An 18589-nucleotide genomic window follows, 5' to 3' on the forward strand; every position below is an offset into this window, starting at 1 on the left:
GAGAGTCGGAAGATGCTGTCGGCAGCTTCCGCGACACTTTCTGTCGGTGATTCTGAGTGCAACTTTAGCAGTGACCACATTTAAAAGCAGCGAAGAAGATCATGTGCCATGCAACACAACGGATGAAGTTGTTATCCGGTTATAAAGATGTGATCCTGTCATAATGTTTACTTGAATCTACTGCCCGAACATGAGCTCCTGTCCTGATACTGAAACTTTCTGAAGCTGCACTTTGAGGAAAATGAACTGTTTCTGGTGACAAAAGAGGCACAGTTCTCAAATGTCAAACACGTTTGGCTTGTGAAGTGTTGAATAAATCTGTACGCACAACCTGTTGTCATCGCTGTCTTGCAAAAATCACAACCCTTAATCTCTCTTGAGCTGGGAAAGTCATTCTCTACTTTGTGATGGAGCATGTTTCAGATTCTTTAAGTGAAGAGTAAGGTGATGATGTGCAAGTCAACTGGTTGGTGAATATTCTTATTAGTTGGACAATCACCAGTGTTACTTTCATACTGAGAAAAAACACATTTTCACACCTTTGACCTGAGCCAACCTGATGGAAACTACTGGGTCCACCTTATTTTATTAAAAAAATCAGCTCCAAACTAACTGACACTGTGCCAAAGATATTGTTGGCGTTGCTGTATTTTGTTCAAACCAAAAAACCATGAGTGAACTCTGCAAATAGCAGTTTGTTTATCACACCTCAACAACCAACATGGTGAAAAAACAGTGGGACAATGTGTCTACGTTATACTCCTGTGTAGTTCTTGTGCTGGGAACACCAGTTAATATAGTTCTACTTTGAGAAAACATATGAAAATAGGCAGCTGGTGTGTATTAAATGAGTAGATTTCAATTATTAAAATGCTACAAATACCAGATGGCAGGTGGTTGATTTAATTAAGAGAAAGAGATAATGTGCCAAATATTTCCTCCGCAACCAACTGATTGGTTGAAGAGTAGGTGCGATTTAATGGTCTAAGGCTGACAAACACATTTCTGTCAATTAGAGCCGCACGTAACGATTACCTGTTGTTCCAGATTAATCTGTCAAGTACTTTCTCGATGTATTGCTTGGTCTATAAAACATTTGGTAAACAGAGAAAAATGTCTGTCACAGTATCCTAGAATCCAAAGTGACCTCATCAAATGTCTTGGTTTGTACAATGTATAGTCCGAAACCCAAACAAATTGAATTTAATGCAAAACCGAGAAAACTGTCACATTTGAGAATCTGAAGGAAGCAAACTTTTTTTTTTGTTTTTTAAATGAAACTAGTTGCTGATCAAGCAAAAAATTGACTTAGAGGATCACAAAAAAATAATCGCTGCAGCTTTACTGTCCATACAAGTACACGTTTGATACCCCACATTACAGACAGACGATACAAAAGTGATTTTTTACCAACGAAGCAGCGTGAGGTGACATGACAACAGTGACACAGTGATGACAGAGACGGCTATGGAGGAAACCAAAAAAAAGAAAAATGTGACAGGGGGGTCACAGAGGGGCTAGCTATATGAAAAGAGAGGACACTAAATGAGAAAGAGAGTGTGAGCAAGGAAAACCTATAATCACCTGCTCTGTAATCACATCTGCTCTTATCATCCTTGGTCTCTAACTAAAATTTGTGTTTGTGTGACATAGCCGAGCCCCCCTATACACCCCTTGCAATACAGATGATGGCACAATATGCAAGTGCACACTGACTGGTGACGTAGAAACCATACCATGCTATCTCTCCTGTTGGCAAGCTTGCGAGACAGTGAGGAGAGACAGCGGAGAGCCTTTCAGACAGTAGCACCGGCCTGTGTTAGGTATACTCTGATTGAAAACCCACAACAGCGGACGCTGTACAGTACCGTGTAGCCGCTTCGCTTCCCCTTTTCGTCACGGTTTCTTTGTTTAACGCTTGTTTTTTTTCTCTTTGGCATTTCTTAAAAGAACTGCGGGTTCCTGCAGACTAGGCAGCTACACTGGGGGCAACAATCCTCCTTCTTCCTACAGTTCCAGCTGTCCATCACGGACATTATAGAGTCCATCAGTGACATCATGGTGTGATAGACTCCTCCCACTTGGCCTGTGTCAAGATCAGTATGTGTGAATGCTGGGAAAGCCTTTAGGACACCCGACAGAGCCTCACTAGAGACAGAGGAATCAGAGGTCGCCTTTCACTGTAAAAACATCTATTTCTGACGTGGGAAAGAACATGCCGTATTAGTGCAACAGTAGGCAGGATAAAGGGGGAAGGAAAACAGCCCGTAGGGGAGTCTTAAGGGGTATTAAGGGGCAGAGGGATGATTAAAGAAAGAGGAAAAATCTATTAACTGTAAAAGACTAGCATATAGCGAAGAGGGCGAGAAGATCTATTAAAGCAAATGAAGAAGCCAGACAATTTGTTGCATCCTTTTAGGGATGCAGGGAAAATTGCCCACTGAAACCCACATAGGCATTTGGACTCATGGTTAGCCATAGACATTTCTATCTAATGGCAACTGCCAAAGAAGCAAAGGGGAAGCTTGGCCTAGGGAAGAAGCAGCATAATCATCAACATTCGTTACTAGGTTCAACACAACCGGTCCCTCTTTGATCACAGTGCGCAGCAGTGAAAGGGTAGAGAAAGGTAAACCCACCACAGAGTCGGCCTGCCAAAGGCAGCGTGTTACCTGATACTTCACCCTGCGATGTGCCCGTACGGCCGATGTTGGTGAGCAGGTGGTCGATGTTGGGGACGGGCTGAGACTCCACTGCGCTCTCCTCCTGGGACACAGTCTGAAAGGAAAGCAGAGTAAGAGAGCACAGTGAGGATGTGGTTCAGGACAGACGTCTGCAGTCCTAAATGCTGAAACACAGCACAACTGTGTTTTGCTGCTTCACTATGACCAGCCACACTGTTTAGCTCACAAACTTTAATCACAGCTCTCAAATCAACAGGCAAAAAAAGTTGTGCACAGTTCTCAGCTGAAACATAACTGACACATTTCACCATAGGTTCAAAGTTGAGGCTATATCTTAAAAAACTAATTAAAAAACAGCCTGTTTCCATGCTATGTAAGGATAAAGGGGAGGCTACATGTGTGCAATATAACCATAGCATCTAACATCAATAAGATAACAGTAAAGGAGGTGAAAGGCACTATTTTTCCAATCCTCCGTCTCTCTCACATTGAAGGACAGTAAACTAAACTAAATATGAATTCAATTTACAATGAAATGAGCTCCTATCCATGGCAGTTGTCAAAGGCAAACTCAATATGGGAAGATGGTGCTTGTTGTGACTACGTGGGCTGAACTGTGCTTCAAAAGGATGCACGATTATCTACTTGGGTCAGACTTAGTTTATACATTTGCACACATTGAGATAATTGTTAAATACACTAGATGCAGAGGTGCTGTATTTTCTACCAAGTTTGGACTGTTAGAGTCCTCTTTTTTTATTCTGTCATTTAGCAACACCTGTAGGCTCTTTTTTCTTCACTGTTAGAAAACGTCTAAGCACCGCATAACTTCACTAAACCATATGTGTCCTCTTCATTTTTATTTAATAGCAAAGCTGGGTCAAAACAAGTAAAAATCATCTTGTGTCTGGTTTAGTTTCATTACAGAACCCAGTTTGTTTTCTATGTGTAAAGACAATCCATTTTATTTTACATTTTCCATGACATGATGTGCCTTTGTGATTTTGGATTAACCATCTTTTGTTATCACATTTTGTTTTTTTTGGGGGATGTTTTCATGCTCCATTTTGTGAAGAATAAAGAACTTTGAATTGAGCTGAACGAAACATGCTATGAAGAGGAGAGAGACAGAAGAAAACAAGTTTATGGCAGTGATGCCTGTACCCACCACTGGCTCTCCGTTTCCATCTTCAGTGAAAAACCAGTCATACTGGAAGAGAAAAAAACACAACAAATTACATTTTTGTTGATGTGGGCTAATAAGTGACTATTAAAAGATCCGGCACTCACATTTTGAATGAGGGTCTCCACTATCTTGTACTGGTCCGGCATGTGTGTCACCATGTGGGTCATGTTGTCCTCAGTGGTGCGCACCAGCGTGGGGCCAAACACGATGGCCAGGTTCCTTGGTTCCATCTAACACACAAGAAAAAACATTTTATTATAAATCCTCCTTAAGTGAGACTAAAAAAAAATGTAACCAGTGAGTTAAATACCTTATTTTTCTCAGAGTTTTCGGCCACAGTTTTTAGATGAGCTGACAGGAACTTGAGGGTCTCATAATGATGATCTGGTAACTCGTGAAGCTGTAAGGAACAAAATTGTCTTTTCAGGTAACAGAACTCCAACACATGATATTAAAAGGGTGTAAAAACAATAAAATGAAAATGAAATAAATAACAAAGACTACTCACCAGCCTCTTCAGCACTTTGAGTCTCTCCACTGGGTCCTCTATTCTGTTGGCCTCGATAAAGTCTGTGTACCTGTCTGCAGGATCAAATAACTTCAATTACTGAACATTTTCTCAGCTTGCAGTTCTCATTTTTGGCCACTAGATGTCACTAAGAATCTACTTACCATTGGTGAATAATGGCTCAGGCAGTTTGCGAAAGAACGACTTCAGTAAACTGCTGATCACATTGAGGTCCCTCCATTTCTGACAAAGAAAATATTTAGACACGTGAGGAAAAAACATTTGCATATCACTCGTCTGTTGCACTGCTACTGGTTGTTTGTAATGCCGGTGATCCAGAAATACAAGCTTCACCTCCTTTTCTATTCCTTGATGTGTCAAAACGTGATGCATGGATATCTAATTTTAAAGCCACATCGCTGGCAGCAGCCCAACTATCTACTGATCTGGCAAGCGTTGAAAGTCCTTTAGTTTTGCATACAGCACATTAATTCCTAGCGTGAGGCGCCAAGGAGAGTTTAATTAAAGCAACAGTGGATCGATAACTCACATCGTCCTGGATATCGATGTCATTCATGCCCTTGTTATTGAGCTCCTCCTGCATGTTGGAGATGGCGGCGTTGTTTCCAGGGACTCTGTAGATGCCTGTGTACTCCAGACCTCTCTCCTCCACCAGCTTACAGCAAACCTCCACAATCAGAGGTACAAACTAGAGGGCAGAGAAATGAGGAGAATGTTCTAAATACCTGTAATGCTGTATGTTTTAATTTACACTAATCTTAATTACAAATGCAATCAGCACAAACCTTGTTGCACTGTGCAGGAGGACAGTCATCCAGTCTCACTCCAAACGTGACTCCAGGAGACGGTTTCTTCTCGAAAGGTTTCCTCATCAGCCCCGGGATGCCCTTCCTCCACGTCCCTTTATCCTTGGGAGGACTGGTATCATCTGCATGCACAGGGAAGAACGCAGGAGAGCATGAACAGAACGCTTCAGGCTTGTTTATTAGGGACATTTTAATTTCCCCTACCGTACCTATCAGATGACAGCTAAAGGTTAAACAGGTTTTAATGCCTCACAAAGGCGGAACTTCTGGGGGGATGCAGCAGATACGCTCTTCTCTGTATTTCAAACATGTGCATTTGTCCCCTTGATAACAACATAATGCCAAAAATGTACTTTGAAAAGCCACTAACATCACCAATAGACACAGAATGCGACTGATGGGGTCAGGTCTTCAGCACCTCGTCTTTTTTTACTCTCCAAATATGAATTACAATTTTCTACAGTACATGCAGGGGTTTTGTGAGCTTATATTTATTCCCCTGTATTATAAATTGAATTTTGCTATTGCATAGTCAGAATCAGAATCAGAAATACTTCATTGATCCTCCAGGGGAAATTGTTTAGGATCAAAACTCAAACATATTGAACAGGGAGCAGCTTAAATAAGTTGCTAACAAAAAAGTAGTCAAATAATATGTTAAGTAAGAAGCTGAGAGTAGTAAAAAAGTACAAAAAATGAGCAAGACTGGTGTCATTTCCACAATAAAATGATGCAGAAAAGGCATAAAATGGTGCAGAAAAATTCACCAGAATGCAGGAACTTAAATGTTTGATGCTCAAAGACCTCCAGTTACTGTGCTCCCCCCCAATAGTCCAATAAAACCTACTTCTTCATCTTCACACTGATATACTGTCATGTGTTATTAACTATTTATTTAATGTTTATATATTGCTTACACATGATAAACAGGAGTGAAGTGCTTTTTTTTCTCTACTGGTATTTTCTCTTCTTATTTTAAGATATAATGAGTTCAGAAGAGACACAAAACATGTAAAAAGTTCCCTCTTGTCCCACCTTTGTGCATGTTCTTCTTCTCCTGCTCGGGTTTGGGTGAGTGTGGACTTGTGGCTTTGGTCTCTCCTTTGCCTCCCAGCAGCGTCTGTCTGATGCTCAGCGACTGGCGTGAAGGTCTGGGCGACGGCTCCGTCTTGCTGCCTGTCGGACTGTGTGAGACATGGACATGGACCCTAAATCCACAGCTCTCCAATCAGATGTAACTGTTCTACATCTACTTTGTGGGTCTACATCCTCTGCCCACCTACTTTCTGTTGCTCCCCTCCCTCTTGGCCTTACCTCATCAAGGTGTTGTACTCCTTAATCTTCCTGCTGATGAGGTCATGGCTAGTAAAGGCTGCGTTCTAAAAAAAGGAAGGAAGGGGGGAAAACATTAGGACATAAGACACAATAGATGCTGTTTAAGGCATCAGGTGAGACAGTTCACCCCGCCTTAGAGGCCATGATGTGTCTTTATATAACCTGCTGCTATCGGGTGACACAGGTAAGACCATTGGAATGCCACAGTATGGACAGCGTGGTTAGGTCCTCAAAAGAGGGGAAAGACTGGCTTAAATTTCAAGAGTAGAGGGTGGAGACCCACCTATTTTAAGACGAGGAAGAAATATTGAATTCAATTATGCGCTCAGTTAGTGTTACATCTGTCAAAGGTCAAACCGTGAAAGTGGATTAAGTCAGAGCAAAGAAAACAATGGGTCTGGCTGGAGAGCATGTTTATATATTCCAATGCTTCAGCAAACTGGACAAACGAGTAAAAACTGTTTGTTTCGCTTTGAAAAAGTGCCAGCTCTTCATAAGTAGATGCATGTTTGCAAAATGTGACTATTCACAGGGCTGCAGCGAACAGTTACTTTCATTAATGATGCATCTGCCAATTACCGTCTCCATTAGCTGGCTAATCATTTAGTCTGTTAAATGTTACAGAAGACAAATAATCAGATTTAAAAGGTGGAACTTGAGCAATTTTGGGTGATTTTGTTTTAAAGAAAAAACACACACACTATGACCTAATTATTCATGTAACAACACTCCTAAAACGGTGACATCAGGCTCCCTGCTCCACTACATTTGTGGGCAACTTTCATTCACATTAATGCTACACAATAGTCAAAAGAATTTCATGTTTCAAGTTTGATGGTCCCATAACATGCTTAATTGATTAAAAAAATAAACATATAACGGCAAGCTGCATCAGAAAATCTTCTGATATAATGTGTCAGGAACTGTTTTACTTGTTAGATATGTGCATCCTCTCAATTAATCTAAAAATTATGCAGCTGTTTTCTGAGCTTAATACTTTGGATTTTGTCAGGTTGATGGTTGCACAGATGGGAGAAAGAGCTCTGCAATTTTATTCTGTCATTTAATATATGATTCAATTAACTTTGCATTTACCTTATCTTTTCCTCACATTCTTTATGCACTCTTAATGACTTTGTGAAAATAAATCCTACGGAAAACCTCCACTCTATTTCATTTATTTTAACAGTTAATTGATTATAGTTTATAATGGACAAAAGTACCAACCGTGAAGTTGATCTTTGACCTTTTGGATATAAAATATCATCACTTCATCGTCATATTTTATCAGATTTGTGTGAAATGCTGTCGTGATTAGCACAGGAATTCTTGGTCACTGTGATCTGTTCTAAATCTAATCAGTTCATCTTTGAGTCCAAGTGAACATTGCCTCAGGCCATGGTTGTTTATAAAAATGTTGTGCGAAAGCAAAACGGACAATGAGTGCTTTTCATTATGCTAGCATGTTTCCTCGCGTCCTTCACTCTTGTGTCTTAAGTCTTGAAGGATGTAAGCGAGAGATGTGAAAAGGAGAGGAGCGGAAACTGCCAGTTTGGAAATCCTTCATTTCATAGCATCGACCTTAGGCCACACAGGTGCTTATGACATGGGGCACAGCTGTACCACCCAGGATGGTGCAGCATTTATGTCAAGGCTGCTTGATAAAACACTTGAGCGTAAGATACACCTGTAATTCCTCGCTCTAAGCTCCTCCCAAAGCCTCCCGTTTCCTCGAAGTGCATTTGAGTAATTGGAAGATTCTCCAAGAGGGCGGAGGAGGAACGATTTCTGGGCCACGGGAGGGAGAAGAGAGGGCGCGAAGAAGCACAAGACAGTATAATGAAAAGCATTTACTGACTTAGACGAGTGGAGGATCTACATAAAGAGCCTGAGGCGGTTGACCTTGCAAGAACTACTCAGCTGAACTGCCTCAGCTGCCAAATCATACCAATAAAATGATAAAATTCAAACTGTCAACATGAAGATGAGGTGAACAAGGTGATGTTGGCAATTTGTTTTTATGATTTGAGCATATCCAGACTCTAAATTCTTCAGCTATCTCAGTCAGGTAATTTTTACACCTTACCCAGACAACCTTTCTTTAACTGATAGTGTGGTTCCTACCTCCTCATCCAGGTTGCTGTTCTCTTGTATGACTCTGATCCAGGCCAGCATGTCCTCTCGGTCCTCAGCCTGGAACAGGTACTCGCAGTCCGACGTGGTCAGCCTCAGCACGTTCTTACGCTTCGTGTCGCTGTAGGAGATGTCGATCAGACAGGCCTTGATGCTAATTGGCAGGGGCTCGTCCACGGCCTGGCAGTTGGCATGAGCTTGTCCCTCCTTTTTGTCTTTATACAAGCAAAGGTAGTGGCCCCTCAGCACGGCGTACATCTGCTTCCACGGCCGCATGCCCCCTCCGACGCGCTGCAGAAATAGGCCAAGAAGAAGAGGTGAGCTTAACAAAGCGAAAAGGAAAGAATCGAACTGCAACCCTTCCTTTCAGTAACGTTAATAACACTCCTATTGTTGGAATCGCAACACATAATTACTGCCTCGAGGACAAAGCGAGACCTCGCGCAACGGGGTCAAAGGCAGCCGTGAGTTTGAACTGGTCGAACAAGCAAATCGCAGCAGAGACCGACAAAAAAAAAAGAAAAAGTAGGTATCGTGAAACAGGGACAGACCTGTTGAGGTTAGTAAACCAATTCATAAAGTAGGTCAAGCAATGCTTATGCGTGTCCTCACGGATGAGCAGGTTTGTGCTATATTTTCTGTGCCAGTGTGTTAGTTACGTGATGTAGAGGCAGCGCACACCTTGCCCTTATCTGTGTGAAGCTGCTTGAAATGCAGCAAACCCTCCTTGGTGGCGTCACAGAAGACATCAGAGGAGGAATCTCTCCTGGAGCCTGAATCTTCCGATGACCTGTCCACAGCCTGGAAGAAGAAACATAAAGCTTGTACTGGTCCTCTCTAATGCACATTAGTTCATTGATCAAGTATTAAAAAAAAAAAAAAAAAGGTTGATATAAGCATACAGATACTTGAGTGAATACAAAAAAGCTACCACACCTTTCGAATCAATCATTTACCCCCAAAAATTCTGTTATTGCTTTACAGCTGTCCCAATTTCCATAATCTATTCACATTCCAGGGAAATAAATTTTATCTGCTGGGTGTGAACTACAGGGAAGTTTCCAAGCAGGAAATGCAGATAAACCAGTCATGCACTGCGCTCGTGTTTGATAAACACTCACCTTCCGAAGACTTTTCAGACCAGGTATCAAGGACCTCCTAAATAACAGAGAACAAATGTTATGAGCTTAATATATTATGAAATGCGCTGAAGCTTGAGAATAATATATATCCGCCAATAGTAAATTAAGCATTAAAATCTACTGCTATAGTAACTTCAGTTATATTTAAAGTGGGTTAGACAGTGTTTTTCCTCAACAATGTGTTTGGTTTGAAGAAATGCTGGTATAAAAGCTGACCAGTGGTTTGGAATGAAGACAGAAGCAAAGAGACGCCCTCTTTTCTTGTTTTGGTAGTTTCGGTTCTCGTGCAGTTTTTATTCGTGGTGTGGAAACGAAACAGAACCATCAGAGGATTTTATAGCAGCAGATATGTGACTTTAAAAGACAAGCTGCTCATAAATCCATCTGCTGGCTGTGAACTTAAAAGAAACTTCAGCTTTTATGAGATCAGAAAGCAAACGGTAACACGCTTATTGGCACTGAAGAGGAGTTAAACCAGTGGCATGTGGGCTGTTTGATGACCATTTTCATGTTTTTTTATTAAAAAGTGAGTGTAACACAGTGACAGTTCTGTTCACAATATGATGATAAATTACACCTCTACTGTTCCTGTTCCCACCACATCGCCATTATTATCAGTATCAGACTCGGCTACAGTTTTGACTAATCATTAGCTATTATGGGCTTAAATGTACTTGTCAGCTGGAGTGCAGGGCAGCTAAACTCACTGTCACACTAGAGTTTAAGTTTCCCATGCAAGTCCATGAACAACACTGTAACATGTGCTGGACCACAGCTAAAAAGAAGACTGATTGTATTATTTGTATATAATACTTGTGTTAAAGTGACCTACAATACTTTCTTTTGGTTAAGTTTCATCCAGTCCATCATAAGTGAGTGGAACTTACCCTCTGCTTTCCTCCCGGTAGTTATCGAGGCCTTCATCGTACGACTTGGACCGCTCGGTTTTAGTACCAGAATCTGACTCAATAATTGTGAGACGGAGAGAATCTATTAAGAGAGGGTCACATAATTATTTGAAACTGTCCATAACCTCAGATTCAGCAGCTGACTGATGCTTTGACGTGGATAAACGTACCTTGGTCGTGTGACAGCTGGCGTCGGATGAGAGGTGACGGAGAGGTGGGGCTGGGCGGGATGGTGGTGATGATGGGCGTTGCGGATATCACAGCAGACGCAGTAATATGTGTGCTGTCCAGGTCAATACTGGGACTGGACGGTTCATCTGAGGACAGAAATGTGGGAACCGAGTTACAACAAGGGAAAACGACGCTGAATATTTTAGGTTAGATGAGATGGTTAGAGAAACATCTCCACTAATGACCACTGTGCAGTCATAGCCATAGAATGTATATAAAAGATGGAAACTGTAACGTCCCCCATTGGTTGGTGGACAACTTGTGAAGCTCTGAGTTTGGCATGTGGCTGTTTGGTTGTTTTTAAACCTGACATGACAAGAGAGAGTTGGATCTGACTGAAGAGCTTATCAGTCATAAGGTACATGCTTTATCACCTATTTAACTTTAAATATGACCATAATTGACATAACAGAGCATCATGCTGAACTGAAATAGACTTGAAACTAGCGATTAAGACCATAAACTCATTAGGTAAATTTTTTAGATAACAACTCAAGTAAGAAGTCGGCTCATTTTCTCATAGACTTAAGATAAGATTAGATAATCCTTTATTGCCCCCCACACCAGGGGGAAATTTCCATTCTTACAGCAGCAACATCTTCACAGCAGCACTAACTGCTTCTCCAAAGACTTCTACACAATTAGACTTATTTTTGACAACAAAAGAAGCAACCCCCGCCGGCCAATAAAAAAAAAATGCTAGACCCAGAAGCGACGTCCACCTTCTTTCATACATGTTCATAGCTTAGCAACTGTAACCAGGCTACACTTCTGCACATGCAGAGTCGTGGGCAAGGGGTTTGTAGTAAGAACCATGTAGTACATGGAATATAAAAGGCAGGCAGGTGTCTTTTTGTACCATAAATATAACACTAAGTTGTAAGGAATATATTAAATCATGTGGTTGTCTACCCTCACACAAGTTGGCATGTACGACTAATGAGTAAATGAGGCCAGGGACAGAAAGTAGCTTTCCACTATTTGATGTCAGAAGGTCTACTTTTTATTTGATTTATGAAAGTCAGACACATCCCTCAAAGTATCTAGTGAACTATGTAAGCAGCCAAAAATGGTTATATTTGAACAAAATAGGTATTTTCCATATTAATCTTTAATATGAATAATCGATGCTGACTTTCTGCCTTTAGCATGAAACGTTCCTGTCTGTCATACAGCTATCAACAGCTTATTGAGACCCTCATACAAGACTCTCACTGTAACAACAGCTGCCATTTCAGCAGACAGAATTGACAGGTTTCTAACATCAAGGCTCCACTGTATAAGAATCTCTAAAAATAAATTAGAGAAAGAAGAATTAGCTCCACTAAACTCATTCACCTTTGGAATTAAGCCAGCTGTTGGCTGCCACAGTAAACATACTGCCGATAAAAACATCAAAAAACCGACTCATCTCTGCAGTCTCAACATGTATAAACACTTCCAGCAGACAGTCATAAAACGCAGCGATAAGCTACGAAAGCAAAGTGATGCAGCCAGAGACGCAGTCAGCCATTAATGTAGGTGTTTCGTCCCTGATAAGCTGCCGCACACCTTTCCTTTTAAATACACATCTGCAGTCTTGCCGGCTAACATTACATCATTGCAGACGAGACTGTGTCATAACGTCTGATATGTGGTATCAGCGAGATGGCAAGCCCTAAAAACAAATTAGAGGAGATACGTGCGGTGAACAAATACTGCCAGTAATGAATCATATCGGCCAATATGGTGATGTAGAAAGGCAGGCGGTACCAAACAGCATATTACGCTCTTGAACACTGTTTTTACATGAGCAAACGCAAACTTGTTTAACCCAGCATTTCACACTAATAGCTTTTCAAATCATCATTGTTATAAATACATATCAACATGAAATGTCCCTGTTATTTCACCTCATGAAAATCCCCTTCATTACAAAATAAAGTACCAGGTTAAAAATAACAAGCGCAAAAAAAAGATCTAAGAGATTAAATTCCTCTCGATGCAAATGCACTGTTGCAAGTCATGTACTTTCAATGGCACAATTTAATATGAAACATCTGATCTGCTTGTTAGCCGGGTACTGCTGTGAAATCTCTCTCTCCCCTCAAAGCTCAAGAACATCTCCCATGACACTGCAAACCTCATTTCTGCCGAGCCAGCCAGATGCCTATTTCATTTAATCACTTGTTTATATACCTCTAATTCAGTTTCTGGGAAGATCGAGGCAGCCAGCGAGATTTGACACACTTTATTTTTGGGTCAGTTTTAGACCTGAAGATTGATGTAGGTTTAGACGGCAGGAGAACAATGAAGATCTATAAATCTTTGAGGGAACAGTTACAGATTTACACTAAATATGAACTTGAAGGTGGTTAGCTTAGCATAAAGACTGGCTAAAGGCATCTGTTAAAAAATAATACAATTCTGACGATGTGGATTTCTTTGCTGGGTGCAGAGGTTATGTTTTTTGGGACTTATCGGTTTCATGCTTCACTTTTTGTACAAATTAAACAACATAAAACCTGCTGGCTGTAGCTTAATATATAACGGACAGACTTGAGAATGTTATCAGCTTTAAATATACAGTTGCTCCCTCATAGTCTGCCCAAACACACAGACAAAAAATCAACAATCTTGCTTTATCAATATGAAAAAGGACAGATTGTGTTAATGAATTCCCTTCACACCTTGAAAAAAAACGACTCTCACTGGCGTTAATCAAACACTTGAAAGTGCTAAAACCTAAATCTAATCTAGATGTAAATGCAGTGAGTTAAAAGGTGAGAGCTGAGGAGTGTTTGTGTGCACGGAGGCAAGCGCTGCTGGAAGAGGATATGATTAACCCCTGCAGTTTCTGGGACACTGACAAATATAAGAGCTGCTCTCATTGGACGGTAATGAGTCACCGATGAAGACGCAACTGAGGATGCAAGGTCGAGTTCAAGCTTGTCAGCCTCTGAAGTTGGCAGAGATGTGAAAAGACAGCAGACGAGGCTTGATTTCGAACGCTGCGACGTGTAAACACAGCTCGCTTCAACTCTGACACATCTGGTGTTTCGGAGGAAATACATAACTAAACAAGGATCATCATAAACAAGAGGGGACGTGACATTTAGCCCGTACTTAAGCAGCACCAGCTATGTTCTGTTCCCAGCACAAAATGTTTGGCAGGCAGCTAATGTAGAGCAGTTGTTCCACTTATTGTTTGGAAGCGCACTATGAAATCTAATTGAAGCAGATTGCTGCAGGAATGCTCTTATTTCTCTGTTATGTCACAGTCCATTAGGACGATGTTCTTGGGTTTCTCTCTCTGTGCAACACTGGGGGGAAATATGAGATGTTTCAGGGATTGTGTATGTAGAGGAGGGGGAGTGTATTGACTTGGAGAGCAGCTTTGTGAGTGTGTGTGTGTGTGTGTGTACCCAGTGACTGTATATTTCTGTGCTGCCTTCCTCAGATGCCAAAGGGTGGTTTGAATACGTCATGGTTGCCTGCAGTCCAGTGTCACGTTGTCACATAATCACACACGATGTCATCTCGAGTTCAAAGCGCCTCAAGGAAACATTTTCTTTTGACGTTTGAATGTCTGTGTGACATTTCTTTCTTGTGTAGTGGCCAGTATTCATGAAGTGACACTACCTTCATGATGTGGATTAATTTGGATCAGTGCTTTTGACAAAATTCTGAGGGTATTTCCCTATCATGGCTTGATTATGCGAGAAGGCACAGTATTTCCTTGACTATAACTGAATACAAAAGACTTCCTTGTAGTAGGAAAGTGAGGCAACAATGTAGGCTTACACTTGATTTTTGAAGCATTTTTTGTGATTAAATGCGAGACGGGAACTTGGGGTTGATTTAGTGATCTGGTTTTCATGGAGATGGGAGAGTTTACTGTAGTTCTTTGTGTCCATAAAACAGGGAGACATTGAAAGTGTGACCACATTAATGTCCCCATGTAGCTAATGCTGACCAAAACCCAAGCCACTTCAACCCTCTGATTCCAAAACCAGCTGGTGGGTTTGAAAGACATGTTATCTTTGAAAAACGGTGCCTGTTTGGCCTTTTTTTGTTTTAGAGCCAGAAACTGTAAACACAGAAAGAATTGTTGGATATTCAACTTTGACTCCTTGTCTTTAAATCTAAGTTTAAAATTGTGATAGTTTATCAAAATCACTTTATTCTACATGTCTTACTTAAAAAAGAAATAGCTTGCTTTAACTGGATTTTGTAAAGAACAAAAAATTCAGTGACTCAGTTGTGATGAACAGTCATGTGACAAAAATTCAGGGACAATTCAGCTGAACTGCAGGCTGTGTTAACATAGATGAGATAGGAGGAAAGTAAAGGTACTATCTGAAAATCTAAGTAATAAAATATTTACAGCATGTAGATCTACCCATTTTATTCAGAACTGGTGACATCTGTGGGCAAAAAAGCTGTACATGCTGATTCTTGGTCGTTTTAGTTTTTTCAACTTTCAAAGAAAATCAACTTTCAGTTTTTCTTTTATATTGATTTATCATAACTTTGTCATACTGTGCAAGACATTTTTGAGTTCCCTCTACTTCTAGCGATGGTTGTGCCATTTCCAGAGGAGCTGGACTTTATATTACTGTGAAAAATGAGCACACAGTGACGGGGGTAAAAAGACAGTGCTTGGGATTCAAAGGGTTAAATTGTGGATATAAATGCAGCTAAGAGTATATGTTACACTCTGAACTCAACAGCCCAGCTACTATCTGACATTTATACCTTGACTGCAGAAAATGGCACGTCATAGCTATGAAACTGCCTCTAGCAACAGACACACACTTTGAAACTGCTCTTCAATTCCTTTCCCATGAGAATACAAGATCGATCAGAGCATGTTAAACTTTTATTGAATTTTGCAAAGAAAATACTATTTAGGCAATAAAAATAATGCCTATTTCTAAAACTGAACTAGGTATCATTTAATTTTTTTAATACTACATAGAATAAATGTTATATTTAAGAAAAAGAGCCAAACTCTAAATGTATCACGATTCATTTCTGTCTTTGCAGCAGCAGCAGCAGCAGCTTTGGAAGGACATTCTCTAAATAAAACAGTCTGCATTTCCTGATCTAGATCAGGAAGTATCAGATCAGATAATAAGTAAACAAGACGCAGAATCTGACTGAGGATTTGAAGCTAACTTTTCACTATGTGAAAGAACATTTACAAATCAGCAATATTTACACTAAAAGGAGTGTTAATTTATTTCTTGATGGCTCAAGAGTCAACCAAGCTTTCATGCATAAACATGCCTTGTCACTACCACATGCAGTGTCATTTTTTCACAGGACTCCCATGCCATTGTTGTTGCCATAGAAACAGGATAAAGCAGAGAGAATGAGTGGAGTCTTACCTATGAAGGGGATTGAATCTAGGGAGTCATCCAGGTTATTGGAGCCGGATTTTTGCCGTGTGTCTCCCAGCCTCCTTAGATGCATCTCCCTGCAGCTGTCATTAGACATCCAGTACATCGCTCCATCTGCAGAGCCTGCCTTCACCAATGGTGGTGACTTGTGAGTCACTCCTCCCTGGTTGTCATTAACAGCTAGTACGTAGGACGGAGGGCGAATGTGAGCGGATGCAGAGTTTTTGTCCCTTCTTAGGACCACAACCGTTGCGTCAGGTCCTTCTACACCCTCTGCAAGGCCGCCATTAGTCCGTACAAGTGCACCGGTGGAACTAGAGGTTTCTCTGACCTTTGGCTTTTGGCTCAAGGCTCCGTTGGTGGTGGAGGAACCAGAGGAAGCGGTGACAACTCCGCTTTGTAGTTGTCTCTGCATGGGCAGTTTAGAGGAAGGACCAGAGCAAGAGGAGGACCTGGCTGCCAACCCAGCTTCTGACCTGCTCTCCATTTTCAGACTGTCTGCCCTGCCCCTCAGCTGGAGGTGCAGAGGGGAGGAGTAGCCCAAGTGGTTGCCTATGATGTTAGCTCTTTGGTCTTTAAGAGGGTCTGTGGTTTTAGTGGAGGATAAGGCAGGTGAGGGGTCTGAGATGGAGGTTTTGACAGGCAGACGCGATGGCCTCATTATGAGACCGTCTGTCCTTGATGGTAGTGCAGAATCCGTCGTACCTTTAGTAAACACAGGAGCAGCTAAAGGCGAGTTAGATAATCCACTTCCTCGTCTTTCCTCCTCCTGTCCATTGAGACTCCTGTTCAGATGAGGTAAAGCTCTCAGGCCTGCTCCTTGCCTGCTAGCTCTGGCTTCCTCTCCACGGCTCAGCAGCAATCTGTCCTCAAACCCTGTCCTGTCTACAGAGAAAACCCCTCCTGGCTCTCCAGGCTGCTGGCCCAAGTAGTCGCAAGACCTAGCCCGAGGTTTGGTGACTCCCGTCGGGGTGGAGAAAGGTAGAGCATCCTGGGAAACGCTACGGGGCCAGTTCCTTGTCGTTATTGTCCTCTCTGCTCCACCTCCTAGCCTCTCCTGGGAGACGCTGCGCAATGGGGTTGTCACCGCAGTACCCTGACTACTTGCATCCACTCCACGGTCATTGGATGCGCTCCTCCGCCTCAGCTGGGAAGCCCCCCGCTGACTGGTACAAGGAGGAGGCGTTGTACGTTGCTGGGCGTAGGCAGAACTGGAATTGGCAGCTGCTCGCAAGCTGTCCAAGCGCTCCTGGATGGTGCGGCAGCCATACGTGTGCAGCCTCTTGGCGTCAATATAGTCCTTATAGGTGGTGTAAGTTCTCCAGTCAATGTTCTGGTGTGGAGAGGTGGAAGGGGCTGTGGGGGACGGCGAGTAGTGGTTGGAGCTGGGTGAGACGGCAGTGGAGAATGTGTCTGGTGAGGCAGCGTTGGGGGCCCGACCAGCTGGAGATAAGGTGTCAGAATAGATAGCACCAGGTCTAGAAGTTGAGGAAGGGGAGTAAACTGGAGTTTCTGTGGGGTGGGAAGAGGGGTATTGCAACTGTGCACCCCCAGGTACTGAGGGAATAAGGGGTCTGGGTCGAGCTGAGCCAGAATCCGCTGACGGACCGTACCGGTTTTCCTCCGTCCTGTGGCTGGGTCCAGCCCGAGCCACCCGAGACCCCCTGTCAACTGGATCAGGGGGCATGGCCACCGTCCTCACGTTCTCATTACAGACACACACCACCGTTTGAGACTTTGACGTCTGCTGGGGTGGAGGAGACGGAGGAACAGGGATTTCCACTCGATAGCTCTTCTCCGTGGCCCCCCCTCGCCTTCCTGGTCCCTGCACCGGCCCTCTGGGGGTCTCGCTGACTGCGGCAGGCTCCGATGACTGCGCCATGCCCGCAGCCTTAACCTCTATCCGAGGGTAGCATATGGGAGGAGGCTCGGGGATGTTCTGGGCATTTCCGCTGTATGCCTCATTTCCTTTGAGGTATGCATCCTGGGAATACGCCTGCAAGAGATCATAGGACATTATGTCACTTCTATTGCCAAGAGGTTCAAGTGCTAAAATAGATCACGTTTAACCTAGAGAGATCACACCTAGCCAGGGACAGGATATATTAAACTTTCTTCGAGGGCATGCATGCAGCAGGGAGTGCTGCAGAGCTACTGTAAAAGCTTTTGGACACAAAAAAATGCTGCAAATGCAAATCCAAAAATAGCCAAAAAAACAAAGCAAAGAGTGTTCTATTTATGTTTACCACTG

General features: G+C 42.4%; 1 protein-coding gene across 5 annotated transcripts in view; it reads right to left on the reverse strand.

Annotated features, from left to right (window-relative positions):
- Positions 1 to 18589, reverse strand: part of arhgap21a (Rho GTPase activating protein 21a) — an 89040-nt gene that overhangs the window by 5201 nt on the left and 65250 nt on the right. For 3 of the 5 annotated variants that reach the window (XM_008294093.1, XM_008294091.1, XM_008294094.1), the window contains 16 exons: positions 16327 to 18334; positions 10894 to 11040; positions 10703 to 10805; positions 9795 to 9831; positions 9355 to 9474; positions 8665 to 8964; positions 6520 to 6584; positions 6241 to 6389; positions 5185 to 5327; positions 4929 to 5087; positions 4543 to 4621; positions 4379 to 4452; positions 4181 to 4270; positions 3975 to 4100; positions 3853 to 3894; positions 2673 to 2778 (listed from right to left, as the gene is read on the reverse strand). In XM_008294093.1, the coding sequence (XP_008292315.1) occupies positions 2673 to 2778; positions 3853 to 3894; positions 3975 to 4100; positions 4181 to 4270; positions 4379 to 4452; positions 4543 to 4621; positions 4929 to 5087; positions 5185 to 5327; positions 6241 to 6389; positions 6520 to 6584; positions 8665 to 8964; positions 9355 to 9474; positions 9795 to 9831; positions 10703 to 10805; positions 10894 to 11040; positions 16327 to 18334 (3748 nt within the window). The remainder of the gene's footprint in view (positions 1 to 2672; positions 2779 to 3852; positions 3895 to 3974; positions 4101 to 4180; positions 4271 to 4378; positions 4453 to 4542; positions 4622 to 4928; positions 5088 to 5184; positions 5328 to 6240; positions 6390 to 6519; positions 6585 to 8664; positions 8965 to 9354; positions 9475 to 9794; positions 9832 to 10702; positions 10806 to 10893; positions 11041 to 16326; positions 18335 to 18589) is intronic. The other 2 variants (XM_008294092.1, XM_008294095.1) reach the window with 1 other exon arrangement.

The sequence above is a fragment of the Stegastes partitus genome, unplaced genomic scaffold (genome assembly GCF_000690725.1).
Source record: "Stegastes partitus isolate 25-593 unplaced genomic scaffold, Stegastes_partitus-1.0.2 Scaffold938, whole genome shotgun sequence".
Taxonomy (NCBI): Eukaryota; Metazoa; Chordata; class Actinopteri; family Pomacentridae; genus Stegastes; species Stegastes partitus.